Raw genomic sequence first — 10,611 nt, 5'->3', positions numbered from 1 at the left:
ATATTTTTGCTGCAGAAACAGATAATATCGTGATCAGTGAAAGACTTCTGAGAAGAAAAATATTTGTATTGGTAAAATTCTGTGGGAGAAGTAGAATAGGTATTCAAGGAGAAAAGGAGTTATGTAAAACTGTAAAGAGCCTGCTTTTATATACTTTTAAATGGATGACAGTATATGTTAAATCTCTCTGGTATTTAGATGCCACTGGATGCATGAAAAGAATAATGTACTTAATCAAATCCACCCTGCTCACCTGCCATTGCTGCTCAGCTGCCCACACAGCAAGTTCATTGGCAGGTCCCAAAGCAAATAGCCCGAAATACCTTCGACTGAAATTCTGCACAGAGCTACAGCCAGCCTCAGCCCAGTACCCCATGGTGACTTTCAATCATTCTCACTGCCTGGCTTGGAAAAATTGAGAGACTCCTGCAGGAAGACTGAGGGCAAGTTCTTGTGAGCTTTGTGTTCAAAGCTGAGAGCTTTGAACACATCCCTCAAAATCTTGCCTGAAGTGCCAGTCTTGAAGAAAGATTCAGAAACGGTAAAAAGCATTTGATTTAGTGATGTAACTACTCTAAAAACATCTTTTAAAACTCTCTTTTGGAATTAAAAAAGAATAATTGTATTAAAGTGGGACTATTTAGAGTACACTAGAAATTTAAACTTTGCAACAATTTACGTTACGATGAATACCATTAGATAACTTGGAGTGTGGAGGGGACACATGTTTTTTCAAATTTCTTTTAGGTTTATAGAAGATGCCTGGCCTGGTATGTTTCTGCTCCCAATTATAACATGAGGAGTAGATAGGAAGAGGCTGCAGTGGGGGAGGGACCAGATCAGTGGTGACAGCCAAAGTTAGGGAGGATAGAAGGTGGATGGAAGTTGGGGTGAGGGGCGAGGTGGAAATGACAGTCACTGGAGAAAGGGTGGGTGACCTGAGAGGAGGAGTCTCTCACCCCCTAGGGGAGGAGCCAGTGGCCCTCAAAGGAGGGCTTGAAAGCCTCCTGTCCCCAGTCCCCAAAGCTTTGCTTTCCCTAAAGACCACCAATGAAGCTGACCTCCAGGACTGCCTAAGAGGCCACCATACTAGCTCCTTCACAAGCTGAGAGATCCAGCAAAAGAGCTCTCCCAGCATGTCCAGAGGTGCTCTTAGACCATCAGACAAGCCACAGCAACAGGAGCTAGGGGCTTTGTGATCAAATTGATTTGAGAAACTCCTCCTTCTATATTTTTTTAGAGTCATGTTGTATATTGCTTACCATACATGAACATATTAAATGCTCTGATAAGTCCTGCCCTCCACCCACACAGCCTTAACATACCAATAAAACACATTTTGTTTGGGGTACTGGCAAATTAGTTCATTTAATCCTCAAAACAAGCCTTAAAAGTCAGGAGTCATCTTTTGTTTTCAAAATCTGAGGCTCAGAGAGGTCAAGTAACTGGCCTGGGACTCGGAACAAGAGTTAGGACTATAACCCAGGTGTCCTCACTCAGCACAATACTTCTCTAGTTAACCAAGATTGACTTGTCAGGGGTGAGGGCTGCTGGACTTGGGGAATTTCTTAAGCCAAATTCTGAGGCCAAGGGTTGGGGACAGAACAGCCAGAAGTCACCGGTAATCCAGGCCTGGGGAGGCAGCAAAAGCAGCTGGGTGGCTGGGAGGCCAGAGCAGTGGACCCCTGCGCAGTGATCAGGACTGGCCTGTTGGGTGAACACAGGGTGTGCAGAGAAGAGCAGGGATGAGGAAGGTGGGGCTGGGTACAGTGAGGGGGAGGTGGAACCTGCCAAGTGAGCCCCCTGACCAAGATTCTTAAAACTTGAGGGCCAAACTTAGTCTAGCATGCCACCTTCCTTCTTTTTTTTTTTTTTTTTTTTGCGGTACGCGGGCCTCTCACTGTTGTGGCCTCTCCCGTTGTGGAGCACAGGCTCCGGACGCGCAGGCTCAGCGGCCATGGCTCACGGGCCCAGCCGCTCCGCGGCATGTGGAATCTTCCCGGACTGGGGCAAGAACCTGTGTAACCTGTGTCCCCTGCATCGGCAGGCGGACTTTTAACCACTGCGCCACCAGGGAAGCCCCACCTTCCTTCTTGAGCTTTGGGCAGGACCAGGAACAACTGAAAATCTCCTTTAGTGAATGTCCATCTTCTTTTTTTGCCTTCCTCTTGCTGCCAGATTGCCTTTCTTCCCAGCTTGGGAAAACCATTTCACACTGAGACCCTAAGGTCTACAATGATCCCTCCTTTACCCAAGATTCAGTTCTCTCTGGGGAACTCATCTCTTCCATCTGTTGGCAAAATGAATCTGTGCTAAGGTATGAATGCCTGACGGAAGGCCTAGTGAGCTAGCGTACCCCAAAGAATGACTCTCTAATGGTGTAATGTTCAACCTGAAGTGTTTCCATTCACACACTTACGAACACCTGGCACCAGGCTACATACTGGGGCTACAAAGATAACCAGAGGACCAGATCCCACTGCAGGGAGCTGTATAGTATTTCTGGGCAGAGAAACATTTGTTGAGTGGAAGAGAAAAAAGGCAAATGGGGAATCTCTGCCCTAAATGGTCAGACCCTGAGCTAGCCCTGACTTATCCCCTGTCTGGCCTCAGTTTCCTCCTCTGAACTGTGAGGGGTGAGAGATAGTCTCCAGACACTTCCAGCGTTGGGTTGGGGGCTAGGAAGCCCCTTTTCCCACCTGATGCACCCCAATTCTTAAAGACTGAGCTTTCAGTGGACAGACAGAACCCCAAAGAATTTTCTCCCACTTCCCCTGTGTTCTCCCAAAACCCAGGCCCCTACCTGTGTGGTCGCTGGGAGCGCGTCCTGCTCGCTCCACCTCGGCTGCTGCCATCCGGCTCCGCAGGGTCCATCCCAGCTGTGGCCGCTAATGAGAATCAGGCAGGGCTGCTCTGGTGCTCCTTTATCCCTCTCTCTCCGGGCAGGGCCAAAGGGAGGAGGGGCTGCACAGGCAGGCCCACCTCTCCTCATGGCCCCCCGCCTGCAGGAGGAGGGATGGACAGTGAAGCAGGATGGCTGGAAGGCTAGGAGGCTGGGGGCTCCAAATGCCCTGTCCAGGCTACAGAATGTGGGTGGGGTGGGGCATGAAGGCCTTAAGGGATCCCTAGATGATTACTGGAGGAAACTGGGGGGATGGTTTAAGGACTTTAAGGGCCTCAGCAAGGGCCACCATAAGAGGTGGCCAGGTGGGGGCTTGTCTGAGGCTCTGTCTAATGAGGAAACTCCAGATTAGATGAGAGCATATCAGCCAGTCAGAGCCTCTCCTGGGCAGCATAAATGGCTGTTGGATTTGTAGCTCGCATCGTGGAGAACAATTGGACTGGGCCCATTGACGATGGGGAGTGAGGAGAAGGGGGACTGTGAGCTCTAAGAGCCCTTCCTAACACCCCCTCAATTCCTATCTTAATCCTCCAAAGCCCATGTACTCTCCACTAGACTGCAGTGCCCCATGTGGGAGGTAAGTTGGGAAAGTTAAAAAGACGAAATAAGAGAAATTCACTTAAAAGTTAGAGAGATTTTTAAATTGAATTTAATCAACTTCCTATATTTATCAGTAAATTGAGACACTAGTTTGGGAAACGAATTGTCTTGGACATCTTTGTTATTTCCTTAACTTTTGCTGGATCAAAATTATTTTTTATTTATTTTTAAAATTTATTTATTTTATTTTTGGCTGTGTTGGGTCTTTGTTGCTGCACGCAGGCTGTCTCTAGTTGCAGTGAGCAGGGGCTACTCTTTGTTGCGGTGCACAGGCTTCTCATTGCGGTGGCTTCTCTTGTTGCAGAGCTTGGGCTCTAGGTGTGCGGGCTTCAGTAGTTGTGGCACAGGGGCTCAGCACTTGTGGCTCGTGGGCTCTGGAGCGCAGGCTCAGTAGTTGTGGCACATGGGCTTAGTTGCTCCGCGGCATGTGGGATCTTCCCAGACCAGGGCTCGAACCTGTGTCCCCTGCATTGGCAGGTGGATTCTTAACCACTGTGCCACCAGGGAAGCCCTGGATCAAAATTATTATTATTTTTTTTTTGCGGTACACGGGCCTCTCACTGTTGCGGCCTCTCCCGTTGCGGAGCACAGGCTCCGGACGCGCAGGCTCAGCGGCCATGGCTCACGGGCCCAGCCGCTCCGCGGCATGTGGGATCCTCCCGGACCGGGTCACGAACCTGTGTCCTCTGCATCGGCAGGCAGACTCTCAACCACTACACCACCAGGGAAGCCCATCCACAGTTGTTTTTTATTTTTTATTTTTTTTGGCCATGGCTCATGGGCCCAGCCGCTCTGCGGCATGTGGGATCTTCCCGGACCGGGGCACGAACCCGCATCCCCTGCATCTGCAGACGGACTCTCAACCACTGTGCCACCAGGGAAGCCCCAAAATTATTTTTAAAAAAATTTTTTATAGGTGCTGCCAATCGCCCTCTGTGGTGGCTGTGCCAGATTATACTCCCACCAACAGTATGAGAGTGCCTGTGTCTGCACACCCTTGCCAACACAATATAATCAAACTTGTTAGTATTTGTTAATTTGTTATGTAAAACAACAGTATCTCATTGTAGTTTTATTTAATTTTTTTGGCTGTGGCACGTGAGATCTTAATTCCCCGACCAGGGATCAAACCCGCACCCCCTGCAGTGGAAGCACGGAGTCTTAATCACTGGACCGTCAGGAAGTCCCTTGTAGGTTTGTTTTTTTTTTTTGGCTGCGTTGGGTCTTCATTGCTGTGCGTGGGCTTTCTCTAATTGCGGCGAGCAGGGGCCACTCTTCATTGCGGTGCACGGGCTTCTTATTGCAGTGGCTTCTCTTGTTGCAGAGCACGGGCTTTTAGCTGCACAAGCTTCAGTAGTTGCAGCACTGGGGCTCAGTAGTTGTGGCAGTTGTAGCTCGTGGGCTCTAGAGCACAGGCTCAGTAGTTGTGGCGCACGGGTTTCGTTGCTCCGCAGCATGTGGGATCTTCCCGGACCAGAGCTCGAACCTGTGTCCCCTGCATTGGCAGGCAGATTATTAACCACTGAGCCACCAGGGAATTCCCCCCTCATTGTAGTTTTAATTTACATTTCTCTTACTATGAGATTAAGCATCTCTCCATGTTTTAGAGGCATTTCTTTTCCTGTTCATATCCTTTGCCCATTTGGGTTGTTGACATTTTACTCATTGATTGGTAGGTGCTCTTTACATATTAAGGAAATTAGCCTTTGTCTTATTATGTCACACATTTTTTTAACATGGTTGATTTAAATTTTTTTGTGTTCCCCCCACTGGAAGAAATTTTTTTAGTGTGATGTAGTAAGATCTTTTATCTATTTTATAGACGCTTAAGTTTTTTGTATACTGCATGAAACTTAGAAACTTCTGTGTGTACAAGAGATTTTTGAAAGGTCTATCCACTTCAAGATTATATATAATTTTCCCCATGTGTTTCTTCTAGGTTGTTTTTTCCCTCCCCCACTCTTCTAGTTTTTTTTTCTTAAACATTGTATAAATATATCAAATTTATCCATTTTCCTGTTGATGGACATTTTTATTGTTTCTAAGTTTTTGCTCTTGCTGTAAAGAACATGTGTATGAGTCTTAGTGCAATTTGGTGGCTTTCACTCTAGGGTACTATGTCAGGCTGCCGTCTCCAGGAAATAGATTTAGAGGTTTACTTGCAGGACACTCACTGGGGAGTGCTCCTGAGAACAACACCTGTAAGAAATTGTAGGAAGCAGGATTGGGGAGAGAGAGAAATTAAACTGCAATGTACCTAGGACAGAAGCCCCAATTCTGGAGCTGGACAATTCTTCACGTTGTTTCAAATTGGGGCAAAGAGGCTTGGCTTGTCCCCACATGTTGGCTATAGGCTGCTCCTGAGGAGGGTGTGTGCTTATCCGGGGCAAGGCGGCCCCCTTCACTGCAGGCAATTTCCTGAGAGGAACTCAGCTGTGAGCCCAGCAGCCACGGACCTCAGTGCCTGGGTTCTGAGGGGTGGAACCTGGGTGATGCCTCACAGCTTCCACAGGTGCATTTTAACTTTACAAGATTTTGCCGAATTTTCAAGTTGATTTTATCAACTTCTACTCTCTTCTGCAGTATATGAGAATTTGTATTGTTATTCTTCCTTTCCACATTTTCTATCTTGGTTTTCCTATGTTATTTTGGGGATAGTTTCTACAGATCTTTTCTGAGGGGCAAAAATGATCTCTTTGGCTGTGTCTGTTTTTTAACTCATTTTTTTCCTGGAAATTCCAGGTATTTCTTTTAAAATGTTTGTCTTTTTTTTTTTCCTTAAAAAGCAAACTGTTTCTTTAGTATGATTTTCATATCTTTATATTTTTAATATAAAACTTATTTGTCTCTTATATGATAATCAATAGCTATACTTTTTGATGTCCTGGGGCTCTAATTTCACTCATTATTCTATTTATTTTCATGCAGGCTGTTTCTTCATGTTTGTAATTTTGTGGGAGTTCTGTACTGCCTGTGTCTGTCCTCCAGAAGGGTTTTGCGTCTGCTTCTTCCAGGCTCCTCAGGCATATTACCAGCCTGGGACCCCATTTCTTCCTTTAATAATAAACCTTTTTAAGTTTCAGAAGTTTTACAGAATTATCACAAAGACAGTATCTTCTAATTCTCTTAAGGTTGCTTTCTTTTTTAGTCTAAATTTTTGATTGATTTGTCTGTGGAGATGGTACCACTGTAAGTAAAGGAGAAAACTGGGGTGTCAGCTAAGGAGAGGAAAGCCCTGATGTCTTGTGGGGTAAAACTGTGCAAGTCCCAGGGACTTCCCTGGTGGTCCAGTGGTTAAGATGCCGTGCTTCCACTCCAGGGGGAATGGGTTCGATCCCCGGTTGGGGAACTAAGATCCCGCATGGCGTGGCAAAAACCCCCCAAAAACCTGTGCAAGTCCCACATACCACCCAAGGCCCAAGGGGACATGCCTCCTCCCAGGCCCTTCTTAGCCCCTCCCAGACGCCCTCACCCCCAAACCTGGTTTGTGCCATGGTTCCACACACCCTTCTCAGAGGGTGTGTATCCTTTCTCCCCCTCCCACCCCAAATGCTCCCTCCGGGTGGGATGGCATCTTCTCAGTTCTCCACAAACCTTGCTGACTGATGAGTGGTGAGCAGTGCAAGAGGTGAGGGGGAACGATGGGCAGCCCCACAAGCCAGAAATGACCCCGCCACCCGGGCCAGCACCCCACAGTCTCATTTGCCTGACCAAGTCTCCCCCTCTGTGCACTGGATGTGGAAGAGAGGGAGGGGTCTCATCAGCCCCCAGGAAAAACACTGTAAGCTGAGTTAGCTTAAATCAACTCTTAAATATTTAATTCCCATTTATTTAAAGTTCCATCAGTCTGTATACACTATTTATATTAAAAACACAGGAAGCTGGGGCTCCTAGCAAAAATATACATTTCAATTTTAGAGATTGTTCAGACACTGAGAAGAGCTGTATCCTCAGTACCAGAACTGGGGAGGGGGATGAGGATGAGGATGGGGTGCATGGCGGGGGAGGGGGGGGAGGGGAGGGGAGAATCTTGCCAGTAGAGAGTGATCCTCAGGCATGGAAAGGCCCCTCCAAAAGGAAGACCAGACAGGACCCAGGAAGCCTGGGCTCTAACCCCACATGTCCCGCCACCTTTCTCAGAGACGCCAGTCAGCCCCTCACCCCTCCAGACCTGTTTCCTTCCTGGAGAAGCAGCCTGGGTAGGCTCTCTGTCCTCTGCTCAGACGGCAGCGCTCCAAGCTGTGCTTCTGCCCCTCCTCTGGGGTGAGTGCTTATCAATGGGGATGAGGGGGAGGGGCGGGGCCACGAGTGGGACTGGGCCTAGCAAGGTCCTTGGTCACCAGAGGCAGTACAGGGAGAGTTCCAGGTGACCAGCTGGGCCAAATACAAGGAAAAGGGGAGGGCAGCAGAGTTGCTGGGACAGAGGGTGTCACAAACGAGAAGGATCAGTTTATCCCCAGTACCTCCCCTGTGAGCAGGTGCTGGGCTGGGTCCACAGGACCCCGTGCCCACCAAGGGATCCGGCCTAGCCTCGGGAACAGGGGCACAGCTCTGCCCGTCCACCTGCAGGCCCCTCTGGGCACTCGCCTGCCTCAGGGAGGGGAGGGTGAGAGGTGTGGAACCTGCAGGTAAAGTGATTTCAGTGCTTGTGGTGTGTGGGCTGGAGGGAGTGTGTGTGGGGAGTGAGCTTCAGCTGGGCTGGAGCCACTGCCAGTGTCTCCCGGAGGCCAGAGAAAGGAGGGGCGCTTGTGAGGCCAGGCCCTGGCGCTGCCTGGGGGAGCGCGGTGCCGACACCTGTAGGCAGGAGTCGGTGGCGCTGCAGAGAGGCAGACAGAGTGGGGTGCTGATGGGGGACCCGCCCCAGGCCTGGGCTCAGAAGCAAGTCCCCGGCTCGCCATCTCCCCTACCTCCCTCCGCCTCTCTTTAAGCTCGCTCCTCGTCAGTGGGGGTGTAGGGACCCCCACCTCTATCCAGGCTGGGCGCGTGTCCCCCAGCGGCCAGCGTGGGGGCCATCAGTGACACTGGCCTGCGAGACCGGTGAAAAGAAGGGAAGGGCGGCGGCTCAGCAGGGCTGAGGTGTGCGCTGCCTGCTGGGAGCCAAGCTAAAGCCCCGGCCGGGCCGCCTGCAGGGGGAGGCATCCTCCACCAGGGACCCGGTGACCAGGGGCCGCTCTGCACTCAGCCCTGGCCCTGCTTACCTTCCCTGGGAAGCCAGGCCCAGAGAGCTTAGTGTTTCTTTGGATGGCTCGAGCCCTTTGCTGTGAAGACTGAAGACGGGAGAAGGGGACTGTTGGTGCAGAGGGCAGGCCCGGCCCCTCCTGCTGCGGGGTGCGGGGTGGGGGGGGGGGGGGGGGGGTCGGTAGGGGGGGGGGGGGGGGGGGAAGCAGAGGTGCTGTTCTGTGCTGCTGGTGAAATAACACAAACTGCCTCACAGGAAGAGGAAGAGGGACAGACACGGAGATGGGGAAAGAGAAAGGGAGGGCGAGAGAGGAAGGAAGAAAAAGAACAAAGAAATGAGAGAAGACAGAGGAGCTGAGAAGGGAGGGAGCCGGGGAAGGGAGAGGGAGGTGGGCCGACTGTGTGTGATTCCCCCTCGGCCACCAGGCCCAGTGCTCAGCGGCTGGTCGACAGAGAAGCCCTCAGTACATGTCCTTGTAGATCTCCTGGAGCAGGGGGTGCAGCGAGGTCTCGGTCTCCGTCTTCTTGATCCGCTGCATCATCTGGGCGTGCTCGGTGACCAGCTGCCGCAGGTCAGCCATCTTCTGCAGCAGTTTGGGGAAGAGGTACTGGGCGTCAGGGTGGTTGGCCTGCAGGTGGAACTCGAGGGCGCGCAGGATGGTGTCCTGGATGGCCTCCACCTGTGACACGTTCATGAGGCCTGGCCGATCTGTGGGGACAGAGGGCAGGGGTGTGGGAGGCAGCAGGCACACAGGGGGTCTCAGGAGGGCAGGGCAGCTCCCCTAACCCCACCGGTGTGGGCAACTTGGCCCTGGGAAAAGTGGGCCTCCCTGCCTGGACTCAAACCTCTTCTCTACCACAGACTAGCAATGAGGCTACGGGCAGGTCACTCAGCCTCTCTGGACCTCAGTTTCCTCATCTGCAAAATGGGGATAACAGAAGTGCCTCTGGCATAGAGTCATTATGAGGATTAAAGAGTTATAATCTAGGAAAAGGAACTGGAACAGTGCCTGGCATGAAGCAAGCTCTATGCCACTGTCAGCGTGAGTCTTACTATATTTATTGTGCTGGAATTTGAAAAATGCAGGTAAAACACAGAAAATTTCTCCACTATCAGAAATAACCCCCATCAACATGTTGGTACATTTCCTTTCAGTCTTTTTTCTATCTCATCTCCATCTATACTAGATGGAGCTGGTCCTGCACACAGTTAGTGCCTTACATGTTCCACTGCCATCATCACATGGACCCTTCCTCCTGCTGTCAGAGCTTAGGCTTGGCCCCTGCAGTGAGGGCCCAGCCCCCAGGAGGGCTGGCTGTGCGGGGCTGACCCACTGCCCCTCCCTCACTTACCTCCGCACAGAATGATAGCCGCGATGAAGAGAGCCAGGTCACTGTCATCAAGTTCCAGGGCATTGAACTTGACAGCAAACTCGAACTTGGGCTCGATGATGTCACTGAAGGGCTTTCGGAGGCTGCGCAGGAACTCACGGGTGACAAAACCAGTGCCGTTGGCCACCAGAAGCCCGTCCTTATTGACGATGGAGGCCAGCATGGCAAAGATGGCCTCGTGCACACCATACTTGAGAAGGGTCACCTGGTCGTTGAGGAAGAGGTCGCTGAAGCTGGGGATGCTCTTGGCGAACTCGGTGAGCTCACGCACGGTCTCCACCGTGGTGCACTGGCAGCGGTAGAAGACGTGCACGCTGATCTCCTTGTAGGGGGGCAGACCGTTCACCAGCTGCTTCCACACCAGGCCCTTCTCTGCCTGCCACAATGTCTCGATGTCGTGGATCACAAAGGGCTGAAAACCAGGCCCCGTTAGAGGCCAGGCCTCGGGGGACCCCCGCCCATGTGTGCCCCGTACCCCTTGCCTGTACCACGAAGTGAGGGAAGGGAGGAGGCCTGGTTCTCCCAGGAGTCAGGCAGGT

The 10,611-nt window shown here is 51.1% G+C and overlaps 1 protein-coding gene across 5 annotated transcripts in view; it reads right to left on the bottom strand.

Annotated features, from left to right (window-relative positions):
• Positions 1–7,293: 7,293 nt before the first annotated feature.
• The window catches only part of PPARD (peroxisome proliferator activated receptor delta), a 77,003-nt gene continuing 73,685 nt past the window's right edge, over positions 7,294–10,611 (bottom strand). For 4 of the 5 annotated variants that reach the window (XM_027127041.1, XM_027127042.1, XM_027127043.1 and 1 more), the window contains 2 exons: positions 10,034–10,484; positions 9,135–9,389 (listed from right to left, as the gene is read on the bottom strand). In XM_027127041.1, the coding sequence (XP_026982842.1) occupies positions 9,142–9,389; positions 10,034–10,484 (699 nt within the window). In that variant the 3' untranslated portion in view covers positions 9,135–9,141. Of the gene's footprint in view, positions 9,390–10,033; positions 10,485–10,611 lie in introns of all 5 variants that reach the window. The other variant, XM_027127040.1, reaches the window with a different exon arrangement.

Source organism: Aethalodelphis obliquidens, unplaced genomic scaffold, assembly GCF_003676395.1.
Source record: "Aethalodelphis obliquidens isolate GAN/ISIS:26980383/991018 unplaced genomic scaffold, ASM367639v1 scaffold31, whole genome shotgun sequence".
NCBI lineage: Eukaryota > Metazoa > Chordata > Mammalia > Artiodactyla > Delphinidae > Aethalodelphis > Aethalodelphis obliquidens.
The sequence above is the reverse complement of the archived record's forward strand: the minus strand, read 5'-3'. Positions and strand labels throughout refer to the sequence as shown.